Raw genomic sequence first — 20,514 nt, forward strand, 5'->3', positions numbered from 1 at the left:
CGTGATCAAAATTCAGACGCTGGGCAACTAACTCATATTAATGATGGTTGCAGTGTCTTGAGGTCATGTGATCCCCTTTTGAGACCTTGTGACAAGTGAAAGCAATAGGGAAGCCAGTTCGCTTAACAACTGTGTTATTAACTTAACAATGGCAGTGATTTACTTAACAACGGTGGCAAGAAAGGTCGTAAAATGGAGCAAAATTCAGTTAACAAATGTGTCACTTAGCAACAGAAATTTTGGGCTCAATTGAGGTCGTAAGTCATTACCTGTATTTTATATATATATTCGTATATATTTTTGCTTTGCTTTATTGTCGTACACCCTCCAGAGCTGGGCAGTCATATAAACTGGAAAAGTAAATAAATATTTGATTTGATGATCAACTTGCCATTTTAATGCCAGCTTCTCCATGGACTCTGCCTGTTGGAAGCTGGCTGTGATATGTACAAATGGTGAAAACGAAAGTGATCACAGGACACTATAATAGTCACAAAAAAACCCAACGGTTGCTAAAAGCCCGAATCTTGATGCTGGAATGGTCGTACATGTGAGATCTGGTTATTGCAAAGTCATTATTTTCAGCACTACCATAACTTCAAACAGCTGCTAAACAAAGTGGTCATGGAGCAAGGACTACCTGCACATTTAGAAACCACGTCAATACTTTCCCCTCCTTTTTCACACTTACAATCGTTGCAGCATCCCCATGGCCATATGATCGAAATTCAGATGCCTGGCAATAGGTTTTGTATTTACGACGTGTTGCAGTGCCCCAAGGTCATGCCAGAGGTGGTATTCAGCCGGTTATGACCAATTCTGGAGAACCGGTAGCGGAAATTTTGAGTAGTTTGGAGAGCTGGCCCCGCCACCATCTATTCTCTGCCTCCCAAATCCCAGCTGATCGTCTGGGGCTTCCTTTGTTGCCCTGCATAGGAGAACGGAGCTGGAAAGTAGGTTAATGGGGTGGGGAGGGAATGGGGATTTTACAGTATCCTTCCCCACCACGCCTACCATGCCACACCATGCCCACTAAGCCACGCCGACAGAACTGGTAGTAAAAACAAATTGAATATCACCACTGCTTTCTTCTGGCAGCACAAAAACTAGCAAACAAGAAAGCAATGGTGTAGGTTAAGCTAACCTAGGATAACTTCCCATTCTGACCCCAGCTGAACAATCTCTGTTATAGGAAACCATGCAAAGAAATGAACACGGCCCTGGCTGGTGCCAGTCCAATGAAGCCAGCAGTTTCCAATATTTAAACCTCTACATGGAGCTTCTGAAAAATCCATTTTTCCCCTCACCGATTCGTAATAAGCAAGTGTGATGAACACAGGAGCTTCTTGTAAAAGGAACGATCACAACAAGTAACCACTAAATACAGAGGAAAATTCAATAGTATTCAGGTAAAACCTTTTTTAAAAAAATCACCCTTGGCATCAAAAATGATATCCTACAACCATAGTCATTTTCTACTCCAGTGTGCAGATGATAAAAGTACAGGAAATAATATAAGTTTAGAGAACAATTTGGCTCTAATATGACTCCACAAGAATTAGATAAAATATGGCTAGAAGAGGAAAAGAAAACAATTAGTAAAACATATAGATATCTTTTGGACTATAAATGAAAAGAAGAAACAGTTACAGAACCTATGATAATTTAGGCTAAAAATGTGGGTCATAGTATTGAATTAGATAAGTGAGAACACATTTGGCAAACAAATTACAAATTAACCATGTCAGTCTCATATAAAGAAAACGTATATAAAATGGTTCAGCGCTGGCACCTACCTCCTGCGAGACTGGCTAAGATGTTCCCCAACCTACCACCCAACTGTTGGAAATGTAACTACACACAAGGAACATATTTTCACATATGGTGGACTTGCCCATGTGCTCAGAAATTTTGGAGAAATATTAGAAATTGGATTTTAAATATAACAAAACAAAATTTAAAACTTGAACCTGAAACCTTTCTGCTAAGTGTGATAGATTCAAACATGGAGAAAAAATATCAATATTTAATTTTGCACATCATAACTGCGGCCAAAATAACCTACGCACAAAACTGGAAACTGTCTTCCATTCCTTCAGAAGATATGGTAATTAGAAAAATACATGAATGCATTGAGATGGATAGCCTAACCAAACTGTTAAAAAATAAACAAGATAGTGACTATTATAAAATATGGAACACTTGGTATGAGTGGTTAAATAAAAGGTAATATTTGACATTTGGATAAGTTATGGAAATGACAGAAGACGTGCATTTAATCATAAACTATATAGAGAAATTAAAATATTAAAAGAATGAAGGAGTTATTGTAACAAGGCAGATCATATCAATGATAAAGATAAAGAAAAAAAAAACCATTGCTCAATATATGCTGTAAAATGTATATATGTATGTGTGTGTGTGTGTGTGTGTGTGTGTGTGTTTTCTTAAGTTATCGCGGGTACTTACATGTATGGTATTCAGCTTTGTTCGGCTATTTTCCCACGTCATTATAGTTGTGCTTTTAAAGTTGTAGCAATGTTTCAGCAGAATCTCATCTGCCATCATCAGGCTTCTGTATTGTGTTCGTCTGTGACTCACAGACTCACATATATGTATGGTATTCAGCTTTGTTCGGGTATTTTCCCACATCATTATAGTTATGCTTTTAAAGTTGTAGCTACAACTTTAAAAGCACAACTATAATGATGTGGGAAAATACCCGAACAAAGCTGAATACCATACATATAAATACCTGCGAAAACTTAAGAAAACATATATATGTCTGTTTTAAATGTATGTCAAATAAATGTTTTTTCTAGAATAAAAAAAAATTTTTTTAAAGTTTGGCTAATAATTTATCAATAAACTTTTTTGTCGATATCCTTTGCACATTTCCACATTAGCTGTACTTTTCCTGATTGTTATAATAATCTCAGCAACACTATCAAGTCATAAGTATGTTCACTTGTTAGTCATTTCTAGTAAAGTTTTTTGTTCTTAATATTTCTGATCAGTTTGTACTGCAATATTGTGAGTTTCATACCAATCTATACCAACCCTTTAAAAGCTTATTTGTAAAACATTCATCAAGATCAAAGAGAGAAGGCCAGCAAGGGAGAATTTATTGGTATAAGTATATAAAATAGTACAACATTAATGTCTTTATGTAAAATGTCTATATTTTAGCTAAACTAAACAACTATCACTTTGTTGGAGTGCTAATATTGCCTTTCAGTGATGGTGTCCAAAACTTTTTAAAAATTAGAGCAGTCACACAAAAATCTGGAGATGTAAATGCATTTATCTAATTTCACAGGGTTGTTCCTGCGTTTACACCTATCCAAACTGCTCTATTTTCATCATAAAATGGTAAAATAATGGTTCAGAAACCCTGAACAATTCAGGATCAATTTTTTTTTAAACACCAACCCATTTTCTGCATAATATTTTGGCCACAGAAATAAATCAGAGAACTTTACAACAGACTGTTTTAGAAATCAAATTATATACCCCTCCACCCTTTGAAACTTCCTGCTTTGGACCAGAGGTTCAACTGCTTCACACTAATCAAGTACCAAAATTCAAACTTCAGCTTTTCAGAACACATTTTTAAGTGGGTTGTACAGCATATTGACATATCCGTGATAATACTTCAACCAACTCTTATTTGTGTTAACAGAACCATAAATCACACTCAATTTAATAAGACATTAAATGCACTGCATGCACAAATTTACAGCTGCAGCCTGAGATTGGAAATGGGCCATCTGAATTACACATAAACAAAAGTATAGAGAATCACAAGAACAGAAAACTATTTTTCCCTGTGAACTTGTGCTAGCCATCATCAGCAAAACATTTGTAGGCTCCTTTTTTTTCAATTCTATTCTGATAGTTCTTGTTTAACAATCGCTTGTTCGGTGACCATTCAAATATACAATGTCACTGAAGTAGTGGTTTGATTGAGATGAGGTAGACAGATTGATTTCGTGATGTGGAGTCAATAACTTGGTCCTTAACACCAATGAGACCAAGGAGCTTATAGTGGATTATAGAAGGAACAGATCAGACATCCAGCCCTTGCTTATCAAGGGAAACCGAATGGAGCAAGTGGCCAGTTTTAAGTTTCTGGGTATTATCATAAAAGAGGATCTGACTTGGGGTGCTCACATTGCAGCCCTGGTCAAAAGGACCCAGCAGGGATTATACTACCTGAGACATCTCAGGAAACAACAACTGAATGAAAAACTGCTGGTGACCTTCTACCGCTGAACCACAGAGAGTATTTTAATTTACTGCACCTGTGTATGGTTTGCCAATGGCACAGGGGCAGATAGGACAGCACTCCAGAGGTTTAATGTCATTGCCCAGAGGATCATTGGTTGCCTTCTCCCCTCTTTGAAAGAGCTTTATAACTTCTGCTGCCTGAAGAAAGTTCAAAATATTCTCAAAGATCCATCTCATCCTGGGCACCCTTTTTTTTTTTTTGAACTATTACCATCTGGCAGATGGTAAGGTAAAGATTCCCCACGCACATATGTGCTAGTTATTTTCGGCTCTAGGGGGCGGTGCTCATCTCTGTAACAAAGCTGAAGATCCAGCGCTGTCCGAAGACGTCTCCGTGGTCATGTGGCCAGCATGACTAAACGCCGAAGGCGCACGGAACGCTGTTATTTTCCCACCAAAGGTGGTCCCTATTTTTCTACTTGCATTTTTATGTGCTTTTGAACTGCTAAGTTGGCAGAAGCTGGGACAAGTAACGGGAGATCTCTCCGTTATGCGGTGCTAGGGATTCAAACTGCTGAACTGCCGACCTTTCTGATTCACAAGCTTGGCGTCTTAGCCACTGAGCCACCACGCCCCTGGCAGATGGTACAGGATAATAAAAACAAGGACAAATAGGCTGAAAAACAGCTTCTATCCCAGGGCAGTAACTGTATTAAATTCTACTGTATAGTGCAATATTAAGGCAACATCAGGGGTTTTCAATTCAATTGTATAGAATGTGAAGGATGTGTGTTTTTGTTTTATTTTTTATGTATAATGTGCATTTAATTTCATTGTACGAGGCGCAATGACAATCAAGTAAACTGCACTGATTGGACTTGTATTTTTGGTCCTTGCAACATACTCATGTAATCACAATTTGTGACCTACTCTGCTGGATTCCCTCTATCAAAATCAATGGGGAGGCCAGCAGGAAGTCAGAAGTCATGGTTACACGAGGTCTTCGCTCAATAATTCACATGGTCCTCGCTTAATGACAGCAACCAGGATTGCCAGAACTGCTGTCAGTAAGTGGCTTGGCCCTATGTTTTTTTTTTTTTTTTCCAATTTACAACTGTTCCACTTAAAGCCACAGCTTCCAATTCGTGTTGTTAAACAAGAACTGCCAGTAGTGGCAACTAGCAAACCAATATTCTGCAGATTGCACGCTTACAAAGAATTAGGAAAACTCAGAGCCACAGCAAAACTGCTAAAGCTAAATTTCAGAAGGAATCTATACAGATCAGTGTGGGTCAAGCGCTCCCCCCCTCCACTGGGGGTGGGGAGGCTTCCTTGAAAACATTTTTATTATTATTATTTTATTGCTAGGCCCTTGTGTCTATTTCTAGCATAAATCCGTTTCCATCTTACTATCAAATCATCACACACAGAGAAGAAAAGAAATGAAATATTCTCACTTACAGAATGTTGAACAGGCAGCCATTCAGGAGACTGGACTGAACATTTGTGGGCAGGACATCTTGTGTGACTCTGCTGCAAACAAATAAAAAAAGAGAATAACAGAATATCAGAATAACAGAACAACAGAGTTGGAAGGGACCTTGCAGGTCATCTAGCCCAACCCCCCACCCATTCAAGCAGGAGACCCTACATCAAGGGTCTTCAAACTTGGCAAGTTTAAGACTTGTGGACTTCAACTCCCAGAACTCCTGAGATAACATGACTGGAGGAAAAATTCTGGAAGTTGAAGTCCACAAGTCTTAAAGTTGTCAAGTTTTGAAGACCCCCTGCCCTACATCATTTCTGACAGGTGGCAGTCCAGTCTCTTCTGGAGAGATTCCAGCGAAGAAGCTCCCACAATCTATCAGGTTAGAATGTCTATGGAGATTCTCAATCTTCTCCAGGTCATGGGTGTCCCAAATGGGCTTTTCAAAAAAAAAAAAAAAAGCAATTGGCCTTTCTTGTTTGTTTATTTTTTTCTCTTGAAGACATTTCAATTCTCATCCAAGAAGCTGAAAAATTGAAGAAGCTTCATGGACAAGAAGCGAAACTTCTTCAAGAGAAAAACAAAACAAAACAAGAAAATTCAGTTATCTTTTGAAAAACACACTAGAGACTACCAAATTAGGAGATCTCCAGGTGGCAGGTTCTCTATATGATTCTGAATAGAATAGAATAGAATAGAATAGAATAGAATAGAATAGAATAGAATAGAATAGAATAGAATAGAATAGAATAGAATAGAATAGAATAGAATAGAACAGGAAATGAATAGACTAGACTAGACTAGACTAGACTAGAATATAGAATAGAGAATAGAGAATAGAGAATAGAGAATAGAGAATAGAGAATAGAGAATAGAGAATAGAGAATAGAAAATAGAATAGGAATAGAGAATAGAGAATAGGATAAAATAGAATAGGAATAAGAATAGAATAGAATAGGAATAAGAATAGAATAGAATAGAATAGAATAGAATAGAATAGAATAGAATAGAATAGAATAGAATATAGAATATAGAATATGGAATAGAATAGAGAATAGAATAGGAATAGAGAATAGGATAGAATAGAATAGGAATAAGAATAGAATAGAATAGAATAGAATAGAATAGAATAGAATAGAATAGAATAGAATAGAATAGAATGGAATGGAATGGAATGGAATGGAATGGAATGGAATGGAATGGAACGGAACGGAACAGAACAGAACAGAACAGAACAGAATAGAATAACAGAGTTGGAAGGGACCTTGGAGGTCTTCTAGCCCCACCGTCTGCCTAGGCAGGATACCCTATACCATTTGGTTATCCAATCTCTTCTTAAAAACTTCCAGTGTTGGAGCATTCATAACTTCTGGAGGCAAGTTGTTCCACTTATTAATTGTTCTCACTGTCAAGAAATTTCTCCTTAGTTCTAAGTTGCTTCTCTCTTTGATTAGTTTCCACCCATTGCTTCTTGTCCTACCCTCAGGTGCTTTGGAGAATAGCTTGACTCCCTCTTCTTTGGGACAGCCCCTGAGATATTGGAAGACTGCTATCATGTCTCCTCTAGTCCTTCTTCTCATCAAACTAGACATACCCAATTCCAGCAACCGTTCTTTATATGTTTTAGCCTCCAGTCCCCTAATCATCTTTGTTGCTCTTCTCTGCACTCTTTCTAGTGTCTGTAGCAGAGGTGGCATTCAGCAGGTTTTGACCAGTTATGAAGAACTGGTCACGGAAATTTTGAGTAGTTTGCAGAATCGGCAAATCCCACCTCTGACTGAAGATTTTACAGTATCCTTCCCCTGCCATTCCCACCAAGACACGCCCACAGAACTGATAGTAAAAAAAAAATTGAATCCCACCACTGGTCTGTACATTAGAAGTGTCCTCTGCTAAGGTCAAGAATTATCTCAAGCATTTTATTTTGTTTTGTTTTCATCACTGTGCATTATTTCACTCTTAGTTACCTGGAACAGCATTTTGCCATTTTGAAGCCCATCCTCCCCCGTTTGGAAGGAACCTTTTAGAGTGCTTCACCATTCTTTATTAATTTATTTTATCAGCACGAGCAATTTGGTGACCTCCATAAATAGAATAGAATAGAATAGAATAGAATAGAATAGAATAGAATAGAATAGAATAGAATAGAATAGAATAGAATAGAATTCTTTATTGGCCAAGTGTGATTGGGCACACGAGAAATTTACCTTGGTGCAAATGCTCTCAGTGTACATAAAAGAAAAGATACATTCGTCAAGAGTCAAGAATCATAAGGTACAACATTAATAATAGTCATAGGGTACAATAAGCAATCAAATCATACTAGGAAACAGTCAACATAGATCGTAAGGCTGTCTCACCATTAATTCTAACTCCAGATCATTTATCAACAAATTTAAATGCACCAACCCCTCTATGCGTATCTCATCTCTTTTCAGAATTATCCCTTTGTCTCTTCTCGCTGTTTTCTATTTTTTTAGCCCGTTGCCAATCCTTGACAGCATCTGCCCCCTTATCTCACAGCAGCTGAGCTGCCCAAAGGCCTTTGATGAGAGATTTTATCAAAGACTTTTCAAACTCTCCATGCATAGAATATCTATCGTTCTTGCTCAAAGAAAAATCCCAGATGCCAAAAGTTGCATCAGCCTCCAAGTTGCCGTATCCAAATTCAGCCTAGAAATTACATTGCCGTCCCGCCTGTTAAGTTTGCTGCTCATGAAGTGCCAGAAAGCTTTCCCAATCTACTGATAGGGCAGGTAGTCCTTGACTTATGACCACAAGGGAGCCCAAAATTTTCATCACTCAGCGAGAAAAGTCATTAAGTGAATTTTGCCCCATTTTACAACTTTCCTTGCTACGGTTGTGAAGTGAATAATTGCAGTTGTTAAGTTAGTAACATGGCTGTTAAGTGAATCTGGCTTCTCCTTTGACTTTGCTTATCAGAAAGTTGCAGAAGGGGATCCTGTGACACTGCAACCGTCATAACTATGAGTCAGTCGCCAAGCGTCTGAATTTTGATTACGGATGCTGCCACAGTCGTGTGAAAAATGGTCATAAGACACTTTTTTTCAGCGCTCTTGTAACTTCAAACAGTCACTAAATGAACTGTTATAAGAACTATCTGTAATCCTGGATTCTCCTTTTCAATATAAGACACATGTTGTTCTGACCCAGTTCCCCAAATATGACAAACCCTCTGAAGTTAACTCAAAAGATTCCTTTATTAGGAGCACCAACAGCCCCGGCAAAAAGTTTCTCTCACAGTCTAACAAATTGAATAGTTGTCTGCCACATCGATTCATTTCTGCCCCTGCCTTTTATTCCCAGAGCTAGAGTGAGGTTTCGCTAGCAGCAATGGCTCTTCTGTCCCAGGGACCGGCCCATAGATTTCCACTGCTCTCCTCTCCTCTGCCTTCTGTGCAGCCTTGCGTCAGGCACTGGAACCAGCTGTTCCCCCTCTTCTTCATCAGCCACCTCCAGACCTGGGGGCTGTTAACTCTGCACCTGAGGGCTGATGGACGGCCCAGGCTCCGCCTCTGTCTCTCTGTCTCTCTCTCTCTCTGCCAGCTCCATTCCCTCATCCCCCTCAAGCTCTCAGGTTGCCTTGATGCTGACCCTGACTCCCATGCTGCCTCCTCCTCCTCCTCCTCCTCCTCCTCCTCCTCCTCCTCCTCCTCTGATTTGGTTGCTGGAGAGGCCAGTGGCCGACAGGTTACAACACATGTGTCCACAGCCATTCCATTAAAAAATATAATGAGAGAAGGAGGAAAATGCTGTCTTCATTGGAAGTTTTACTCTATGTTATTGTTCTGACCCAAACCTTGTTCCAAGGAAGCAAACACAAAACAGAGGTAACAGAGAAACCTTTTAATGATTCTTTACGAATTCCGTTCCTTCCCGGTTAAAAGGCTGTTTCAAATTAATTGTCTCTGATAAGAACGAGCCTTGCCAAGGTTGTGCAAGGCTGCCAAAAGCACTAGATTAAGTTGCCAAGAAATATTCCAAACAAAAAGTCTTCAAACACCAACCAAGATAGTCCGAACTTCCACAAGGCTTGAAGTGCAAGAACTTCTTTGCTTCCTGCAAAGAACTCCGGTTTCTCAGCTGGCTTTTATCCCTTAAGGCAGGGGCCATTACCTTGCAGCCTTACTCCCAAGTCACCGTGCTGCTGCAGCTGCTCTTTCCTATGAGCAGCCCTGCATGCATGTGCATTGGACACAGGCTCCTCAGGGACCTCTGCATCACTGCTGCCAGCCTCCACAATCTCCAAAGGCAGCACTCCACTCCCTGATGGTCCTGGCCCCATCCCTAAATCACACGCAGGCCCCTCATCTGAGTCCTCACTCTCCTAGACCTCAGACGTCTGCACCTGCTGCCGGCAAACCACAACAGTTATCACTGCAGCTCATTAGTGTGGGATCAGTAAGAATCTAAAAGAATGAAACATATTTTAATATCTAGCTTCCTGCAGATAGAACACATTTCTACCCTACAAAGGACAACACGAACAATTTCCTTGCTGTTCATTGCAACTTAATTGTATTTATCCAAAGACAATGAACTGGCTGAAATTAATAAAATCACGGGCAATTCCGTAATTGAATTGTAAAAACTCAAGATGGTTGAGCTCTGTTTTCCAATTACGCCATAAACTACCCTGTGTGATCAAAGAGATGGGAAATTAATATGCTACACCAAGGCTGATATCCAACTTCGGGTGTTTAGCAGGAAGATATTCAACACAACATAGAGGGCGAATAATAGATTTGAATTTATTGCGAGACCCCAAGAGGGTTATCCTTAGCTTCTCGTTCTCAATTAGCAGCAATGTTAATTACATGCCAGCAAGTCAAGTTCAACTTCTAATGACACATGCTCCCCATTGCATTACTGCCTAAATTATATTGTTGAGATAAAGAGAGCATGGGTAGTAAACAAGATTTTTTTATGTAGGATTGGAAATATGTCCTTCACTGATTTCCAGTTCACAGGGCTTGGCATTCTAATTCTCTATTTTCCCAGCTTGAAATATAACCTTTAGGAAAGGACACCAAATGGTCTTAAATTTGGAACATCCTGTATCTTTTTACTTGGTAGAAAAATGTCCATGATTGAAGAGGTACAAACATATAGCAATAGCAATAAGCACTTAGACTTATATACCGCTTTATAGTGCTTTACAACCCCCTCTAAGCAATTTACAGAGATAGCCTATTGCCCCCAACAATCTGGGTCCTCATTTTACCCACTTTGGAAGGATGGAAAACTGAGTTAACCTTGAGCCTGCTGGGATTTGAACTGCCAAATTGTACGCAGCAAGTAGCTATAGTACTGCACTCCAACCACTGCGCCACAGAGGCTCTTCCTTCTCTTCTAATATTGACTACAGTAATCCTCGACTACCAAAGTCAATGGGGGAAGCTGGTTTTGTTTAATGACCACGTGTTCCACTTAACAACTGCAGTGATGCACTTAACGGTGGCCCAAAAAAGGGTCATAAAAGTAAATGTGATCAGCCATAGATGGTATTCAGCAGGTTCTGACCAGTTCTGGAGAACCGATAGTGGAAATTTTGAGTAGTTTGGAGAACTGGCAAATACCACCTCTGACTGGCCCCGCCCCCATCTATTCTCTGCCTCCTGAGTCCCTACTGATCGGCTGGGTCTTCTTTTGTTGCCCTGTATAGGAGAACGGAGCTGGAAAGCAGGTTAGTGGGGTGGGGAGGAAATGGGGATTTTGTAGTAACCTTCCCCTAGAGTGGGGTGGGAATGGAGATTTTGCAAGTATCTTTCCCCTGCCACACCCACAAAGCCACGCCCACAGAACCAGTAGGGGAAAAAAATTGAATCCCACCACTGGACTCAGCTAACCACTACCTTCCTTAGCAACAGAAATTCTGGTTCCAGCTCTAGTTGAGGACTATCTATAATAAAAGAGATCATACAGGTAGTATCTCAGATATGGTTGAAAAGTCCTGGAATTGTTTATTTATTTTATTTATTTATTTATTTATTTGATTTGCCAATTGTTTACAAGATAATAAGTATAAGAGTATACATAGTTGTGAATACATGAAATGGGTACATATATGAAAAATAAAAGAATAAGAGAAACAATAGGACAGGGACGGTAGGCACGTTGGTGCGCTTATGCACGCCCCCTTGGTTGGACTCTGCTGATTGGTTGGTTGGACTCTGCTGATTATCTAATGACATTCTTAAGCTCCTTCCTTCACACAAGCTCCTGATTTTCCTCTGGCTAGCAAAAATTTGTTTTAAATGGAGTACAGGTAGTCCTTGACTTACGACCATTCATTTAGTGACTGTTCGAAGTTATGACATTGAAAAAAGTGACTTGTGACTGGTTTTCACACTTATGACCCTTGCAGCATCTGCATGGTCGCTTGCTCTAATTAACAGATAACAGATAATCAGAGTTGGAAGGGACCTTGTAGGTCATCTAGTCCAACACCCCCCCCGCCCAAGTGATTGCCAAGAGAATGGTAGTCCAATCTCTTCTTGAAAGTCTCAAGTGATGGCGCTCCCACAACTTCCGAGGGCAACTTCTGTTCCATGGGTTGATTGTTCTCCCTGTCAGAAAGTTTCTCCTTATTTCCAGGTTAAATCTCTCCTTGTTCAGTTTCCATCCATTATTCCTTGTTTGGCCTTCAGGTGCTTTAGAAAATAGCTTGACCCCTTCCTCCCTGTGGCAGCCCCTCAAATATTGGAAGACCTCTATCCTGTCTCTCCTGGTCCTTCTCTTTACTAGACTAGCCAGGCCCAGTTCCTGCAACCGTTCATCGTATGTTTCAGTCTCCAGTCCCCTAATTATCCTGGTTGCTCTTCTCTGTACTTTTTCTAGAGTCTCGACATCTTTTTTATAATGTGGTGAGCAAAACTGGATGCAGTACTTTAGGTGTGGTCTTACTAAAGCTTTACAGAATGGTATTAGGACTTCCCTTGAGCTTGATTGTATCCCTCTGTTAATTTTGGAGCCTTGGCAACTGACTCGTATTTATAACTGGCGCAGCGTCTCTGGGACATGTGGTGATTTTTAGTGACCTTCCAATGAGAAAAGTCAGTGGGGAAACTGGATCCATCTTTTCATCTTAAATTAATGCAACACTGTTAAGGTATTGAGATTTAAGAGCTGACCAGCTGCTGTAAGGCTGATGCAAAGTAAGGTTGATGCAATAAGAATGTATCAACATGGGTATTGCCATTTTAAGATTAAGAATGTGTCCACAGAAGTTTTACAACTTTAACAAGAGTCTATATAAAGGCAGCCATTAGAGGGCGTATTCTCTCTCCTTGTGTCCTGTCTCCATGGTAGAGTTCTCTGTGCAGAGTTAAGAAGATTGATTACATTTGCCTAACACACACACACACACACACACACACACACACACACATATATGGATCAGGTTTTCTCCCGCGTAAAATTGGAAGTATCTAGGCAACATTTTGATGAAGTCTCATTCATCATCTTCAGGTTTGTGTCTTCGGCTTTGTGCTTCTCGGAGTAATGTGAGCTTGCAGCTGCTTCTTCCTTTTAACTGCAGTGGGGGTGTGACTTGATTGGGTTGGGGCTTGGCTGTGTTCCCATTGGGTGGGGGTGTATTCTCATTGGTTGGGGGTTTGGCTGTATTCTGATTGGTTGGGGGGTTGGCTGTATCCCTATTGGCTGGGGGTGTGTTCTGTTCAGGTGGGGGCTTGGTTGTGCTCAGGTTAGTCTTAGTTGCTGGGGGATTTGAGCTGGTGAGCTGTGATCCTGCTGTTTGGCTTCGTGGTCGTGGTCGTGCCGCATCTTCATGGTGGGTGTCAGTTTGCTTCATGTATGGCTCGGAGGGGTTTGAAGCGGGTAGTGATGCAGCTGCGGTACGGCTTCTGGTCCATGGTCGTGTCTCATCTTCTGTGTGGGTGTGAGTCTGCTTTCTACGTGGAAGTGTAATGGTAGCATCTTGTGTGGCCCTCGTGTGTGTGGGTCTGGTGTAATTCTTCATGTTAGGTACTTGTTTGTTCATGAGGGTGGGTTTCCAAATGGCTGGTAGGTGGGAGGTATCATCTCGTTTATTCATGCTGTGTGGGCGTTTTTCTATCTCTATGGCTTCTCTGATTATTCTGTTGTTGAAGTGTTCGGTTTTGGCGATAGTTCTGGTATTTTTAAAGTCAATCTCATGTCCTGTGGCTTTGAGGTGTTGGACCAGGGAAGAGGTCGGTTCTTCTTTTTTGATTGAGTTCTTGTGTTCTTCAATGCGTGCACTTATTCTTCTGTTAGTTTGTCCGATGTATATGGTGGGACAGGTGGTACAAGGGATTTCGTATACTCCTGGGTTTTCTAACTCGATTTTGTCTTTAGGGTTTCTTAGGATGGTGGATATTTTTCTGTTTGTGCAGAATGCTGTTTTAATGTTGTGTTTTTGGAGGATCTTCCTGATTTTGTCTGTAGTGCCTTTTATATATGGGAGGAGGGCTTTGCCGTTCTCTTGTTCTCTGTTTTGGATTTTGGTTGGGGTTTCTTTTTGGATTAGGTGGGTAATCTTCTTTCTTTGGAATCCATTGGCTGTTAGTACGTTAGTGAGAGTGTGTAGTTCGGTTTTTAGGTGTTGTTCGTTGGCTAAGCATTTTGTTCTGGAGATGAGTGTCTCAGCTACGGAATTGATCTGTGCTGGGTGGTGGTGTGAGAGTGCGTGTAGATAGCGGTTTGTATGTGTTTTCTTCTGGTAGATGGTGTGTCCTAGGGAGCCATTGGATTTATTGTATACTAAGACATCTAGGAAGGGAAGTTGATTGTTAGCTTCTGTTTCCATGGTGAATTGTACTTTGGGGTGTAGGCTGTTGAGGTGTGTGAGGAAGTTGTTCAGTTTCTCTTTCCCGTGTGGCCAGATTATGAAGGTGTCATCTACATATCTGAGCCAGAGTTTGGGTTTGTGATCATATTTTTCTAGAGCTTGTGTTTCAAAGTGTTCCATGTAGAGGTTTGCGCTGACAGGTGAGAGGGGTGACCCCATGGGTGCTCCTTCTATTTGCTTGTATTTTTGTCCGTTGTAGGTGAAGTATGTATTGGATAGGCAGTGGTTGGTCAGATCTAGGATGTGTTTGGGGGGGTTGTATTTGTTTTGGATGGCTGTCAAGGCTTCTTTTATTGGCACTTGGGTGAAGAGGGATATGACATCGAAGCTCACTAGTAAGTCGCTGGGTTGTAAATTTTGTTTCTTTATGATCTTGATGAACTGGAATGAGTTTCTTACGTGTGAGTTGATGGATTCTGCATAGGGCTGTAGTTGTTTAGCGAGAAATTTGGCTGTATATTTGTCTTGTATATAAACCACTGTTAAATGACAAAGCCTCTGTGGGCTGTGTTGTGCTGCTGGGTTGTCTCACAATAGTAGTCAATGCTCTGACAAATGGGACACCAGTTTTCATACTTTTTGTGGCACCAGACCTAACATGGATACACCACACTTTTTCAACACAGCACATGAAGAAACAACTCATTGAAAAGCGACCTTTCAGGCAATGAACCAGAGGTGGTCATTCAGCAGGTTCTAACCAGTTGTGGAGAACCGGTAGTGGAAATTTTGAATAGTTCAGAGAACCGGCAGATAACATCTTTGATTGAAGATTTTACAGTATCCTTCCCCTGCCACGCCCACCAAGCCACGCCCACAGAACCGGTAGTAAAATAATTTGAATCCCACCACTGCGAACGCTCCAAGAAATGTTGAATATGGCTGACTCTTGCTTTCTACATTTTGTATCTTCACCTCTAAAGCTGCTTAAAGCAAGACCCAAGCAAAGGCCACGGGACTCTTAAAAGACTGCTCTGAACATGCAGTTCTAAAAAAAGCCTGTAAAGTCACTCAACATATTATGTGAAAGAATGTCTGTGGAGAATTTCAGTCATCCAGGTCATGGTTGTCCCCAAAGTGCTTTCTCAGTCCAGTTGCCTTTTGAAAAATTATGTGAAGGAATTATCAATTTCCAAAAGGGCAAAGATAAAGACATTGGAATAAGTAGCTTAGTTGCAATGTTAACACAAACCATGGGGATTAGGAAGACTGCATTAGCATGGAATGGAATGGGATGGAATGGAATGGAATGGAATAGAATGGAATGGAATGGAATGGAATGGAATGGAATGGAATGGAATAGAATAGAATAGAATAGAATAGAATAGAATAGAATAGAATAGAATAGAATAGAATAGAATAGAATAGAATAGAATGAGAATGGGAATTTAGAATAGGAAATGAATAGAATAGAATAAGAACTTAGAATAGGAAATGAATTGAATTGAATAGAATAGAATAGGGAATGGGAATGGGAACAGAATAGGAAATGAATAGAATAGAATAGAATAGAATAGAATAGAATAGAATAGAATAGAATAGAATAGAATAGAATAGAATAAGAAATTAGAATGGAATAGGGATAGGGAGAGGGATAGGAATAAGAATAGAACAGAACAGAACAGAACAGAATAGAAAATGTATAGAATAGAATAGGAAATTCAAATAGGAAATAAATAGAATAGAATAGAACAGAACAGAATAGGAAATTAGAATAGAATAGCTATAGGAATAGGAATAGGAATAGGAATAGGAATAGGAATAGGAATAGGAATAGAATAGAATAGAATAGAATAGAATAGAATAGAATTTATTGGCCAAATGTGACTGGATACTCAAGAAATTTGTCTATAGAGCATAAGTTCTCATTGTGCATACAAACAACAAAGTGATGTCATAGATCATAAATCATAAAATACAATCATAAATCATAAAATGCAAGCAACAATTGATAAATCATAATATATACTACCATAGAAGTAGGTAGTAGGAAAGATAAGAGGTGAGAAAGGTGAGAAAATGAGATTATCCAATTATTATCCAATTCCGAGGAGATTATCCAATCTATTATCCAACAGATTCCTGGATCTTCCTCCTTATTATCTTACATTATACTATTTTCCCCAGCAAATGAACACCTCTTACTTGTACATGGTACAACACTACATAGCATTAGCTTCATAGTTATTATGGTAGTCCTCAGCTTACAACCATATATTTAGTTGACCATTCAAAGTTATTATGGCACTGAAAAAAAGGGACTAACGGCTATTTTTCACACTTATGACCGTTGCATCATCCCTGGGGGTCTCATGATCAAAATTCAGATGTTTGGCAATTGACTCATAATTATGATGGTTGCAGTGTCCTGGGCTCATGTGATCCCCTTTTGCGACCTTCTGACAAAGCCAATAGGGGAAGCCAGATTCACTTAATAACCATGTTACTAACTTAACAACTGTTATCATGCTCCTGTTGGAATCTGATTCCGAGGGGGAGGGCGAGCAGCTGACCGGGAGTGGGAGTCTGGCTCCGGTGACTGTGGAAGAAACTGGGGAAGTGTAAAGTCTGGCTGGGTATTCAGAGGAAGACCCAGGGTCACCCCATTCTAGGGCACACAGAGAAGAACGGATAAGGGAGCAACGTGAGTTACGTGGGTTACAGGGGAGAAGAGGGCCCTGATTCCCTTCATTAGCTGCAGCTGGGAAAACAGGATACAAAGGGTGTCTGCGCACAGCACCTTGCTGGAAGCAAAGCGTGAATTATCTTTGTTTGTCAAGTCTTATCTGGGTTCTGCCGTCCTCCTTTGTGTTTGTTATCTTTTGAAGTCTGCAATTCCTTATCCTGCCCTGTCCAATTAATTGCTGCAACGTGGTTTGTGTTGGTTTTTATTTCTACTTTATATGTCCTTTGGGTTTGGATTGAATTTCTTCTCTTTAAAGACTGTTCCTGGGATAGTTTTTTCCTCCAGCCAAATATAACTGGACATTGGAGGTATTAAAGGGACTTTACGTACTTTTGTGACTTTGTTGCTTTTGTACCACGCCCTGAGTCACCACAACTGTGATGATTAACAACCGTGGAAAGAAAGGCCGCAGAATGGGACAGAACTCACTTAACAACTGTCTTGCTTAATAACAGAAATGTTGGCCCCAATTGTGGCCGTAAAAAGAGGACTACCTGCAATCCAATAATCTAGCCTTGTATTCCATCCCAATGAATTGATTGTACTTGCCCCGTTAAGCTTAGCTGAAATTCCTTTTTTTCCTCTCCTACTTCTGACCTGTATTCAGAGCCATGATAGAAAGCTGCATATCACGCCGTTTAAAAAAAAAAAAATCCATGAAACTGAAATTTGCAAAACTCCACCGGCAAAAGAGCACCGAGAGGCATTTTCCCCATTACGCTACTTAATTCTGCACTTTACAGAAAATTCCTACCTCTCTCTATAGCATATTTCTACAATTTGCCAGCCCCTATTCATAATCCCATTATAGCTTCAACAGTACAGCTATTCTGTATCTCCATATATAGATTTCTGTAGCAATCTTAAACATACTTGTTATGTGCTTATCCAATATTGCCATTAATATTTCCATCTTCACAGGAAATAGGTTTCCCTAAAAGATTACTCAGTACAGTTCACAACTATTTAATGTCAATAATTATTTCCTTACATTAGCCATGCCTAATCTGTATTTCATCCAAGTGTGTGGACTTCAACTCCCAAATTTCCTTACCCAGTGCTGCCAAAGTGAAGTACTCTGGGATTTAAAGTCCACACAACAGGAGGTAGAGGAAAGTTGTATCTTACAATATAGTTAACACTTGATTCTTTTAGATAGGTAATAGAATAATAGCATTGGAAGGGACTTGGAGGTACCATTTCTGACAAATGGCAGTCCAATCTCTTCTTGAAAGTCTCAGGTGATGGCGCTCCCACAACTTCTGAGGGCAAGCTGTTCCATTAGTTAATCGTTCTCGCTGTCAGAAAGTTTCTCCTTATTTCCAGGTTAAATCTCTCCTTGTTCAGTTTCCACTTTTTTCTAGCTTACTAAGAAGTAGGTTGTGGTCTACTTTGTTGAATGCTTTGCTGAAATCGAAATATATTATGTCCACAGTATTTTGCTGGTCTACTAATTTAGTCACTGTGTTGAAGAATGAAATAAGATTGGTTTGGCACGATCTGTTCTTAACAAACCCATGCTGACTGCTAGTTATTACTTTACTTGTTTCTAGATGTTGGCAGATCTGTTTTTTATTAACTTTTCCAGTATCTTCCCGGGTATTGATGTTAGGCTGATTGGTCTAATGTTTCCTGGGTCTGTTTTTTTTTTTTTTTTACTTTTTTGAAGATGGGAACCACATCAGCTCTTTTCCAGTCCTCTAGTAGTTCTCCAGTGCTCCAGGATTTTTGAAAGATATGGTGCAGTGGTTCTGAGATGACCTCTGCCAGCTCCTTTAAAACTCTGGGATGTAATCCATCAGGCCCCGGTGATTTGCTTTCATCAAGATCAGACAGGTGTTCTCTTACTATTTTTTTTTTTTTTTTTGCTTATTTTAACTTTTATTTCTGGTCTGTCTTTTACAGTTATGTTTTTGGTGGGTTGAGCTATAGTTGCTTTTTGTGTGAAGATGGATGCAAAGAATGAGTTAAGCAGTTCTGCTTTCTCTCTGTTGCCTGTTACTTCCTTGCCATCTTCTCTCTTTAGTGGACCGACTGGTTCCTTGATTGTTTTCTTGTTATTTATATGTTGGAAGAAACTTTTTTTATTATCTTTGACTTTTGTTGCAAGTCTTTGTTCATTCTGAGCCTTTGCTATCCTGACTTCGTCTTTGCAGATTCTGGCTATCTGCTGATATTCTGCCTTAGTTGTACGCCCTTCTTTCCATTTTTTGTACTTGTCCTTTTTTTCTTTCAATTTGCCAGAGAGATCTTTGTGAAGCCATGCTGGTTTCTTCTTGGATTTCTTGTTTTTCTTTCTCAGTGGTATTGTGCTGGTCTGGGCTTCTATGATCATACTTTTTAGAGTTTCCCAAGATTCTTGAGTTGTTTTCCCCTTGAGGATTTTCATCCATGGAATCTTTCCCAAGTTCTCTCTGAGTTTATTGAAATCAGCTCTTTTAAAATCCAAGACTCTGGTGTCATTATGTTCTGTTGCTTGTGTTTGTGTTATGTTGAATACTAGTATGACATGGTCACTCTCACCCAAGGTTCCTGCAGTTTCAACTCCCTCGATCACTTCTTCTCTGTTTGTAAGAATTAAGTCCAGTATGGCTGTCCCTCTAGTTTCACCCTCTACCTTTTGAATAACAAAGTTGTCAGTTAGGTTGGTTAGGAACTTATTTGATTTCTTACCTGGTGCAGAATTAGTTTTCCAATTGATATCAGGATAATTGAAGTCTCCCATTACTATTGTTGTGTGTTTTCTGCATATGTTTGTTAGTTGGCTGGCAAAAAGGACATCTATTTTTTCTGCTTGATTGGGTGGTCTATAATATACACCTATGGCCATGCCATTCTTTTTTTCTTTTATATTGACCCATATGCATTCTAGGAGGTTTTCATCTTTGGTTTCATGCATTTCTGTAGCAATATAGTGGTCCTTTACATACAGAGTTTAGGTCCAGGATGTGAGGGGTCTGTAAATATTTTCATATTTAAAAATATTTTAAAGATTATTTGCCTTAATTATCCAGTGGGGTCACCCTTGATTCAGAATGTATATTTCAATACATTCTTTTTTTATAAAAATATATTTTTGACATGGATACTACTTTGAGTGATTATTAATATCTTCTCTAATGTCTTCTTTGCCCTGTTTTTCTAACATTTTCTGGCAAAAAAAGAGGATTTTTTTTTAAAAAAAAACAACCTCCCTCCTCAGCCCAGTGAGGCAATAATCATTTTTTCCTCCTTTTTTACAAGAGTCCCATTTTTTCCTAA

The 20,514-nt window shown here is 39.7% G+C and overlaps 1 protein-coding gene across 14 annotated transcripts in view; it reads right to left on the minus strand.

Annotated features, from left to right (window-relative positions):
* The window catches only part of DLG2 (discs large MAGUK scaffold protein 2), a 1,023,659-nt gene that overhangs the window by 818,331 nt on the left and 184,814 nt on the right, over positions 1-20,514 (minus strand). For all 14 annotated transcript variants that reach the window (XR_015749696.1, XM_087966067.1, XM_087966065.1 and 11 more), the window contains one exon: positions 5,692-5,763. Coding sequence is in view for 13 of the 14 variants with exons in the window: in XM_087966067.1 (XP_087822193.1) it covers positions 5,692-5,763 (72 nt within the window). In the remaining variant the exon portion in view is untranslated. The remainder of the gene's footprint in view (positions 1-5,691; positions 5,764-20,514) is intronic.

Source organism: Notechis scutatus, chromosome 5 (assembly GCF_049901735.1).
Source record: "Notechis scutatus isolate UNSWTSFEM ecotype Mainland chromosome 5, rNotScu1.2, whole genome shotgun sequence".
NCBI lineage: Eukaryota > Metazoa > Chordata > Lepidosauria > Squamata > Elapidae > Notechis > Notechis scutatus.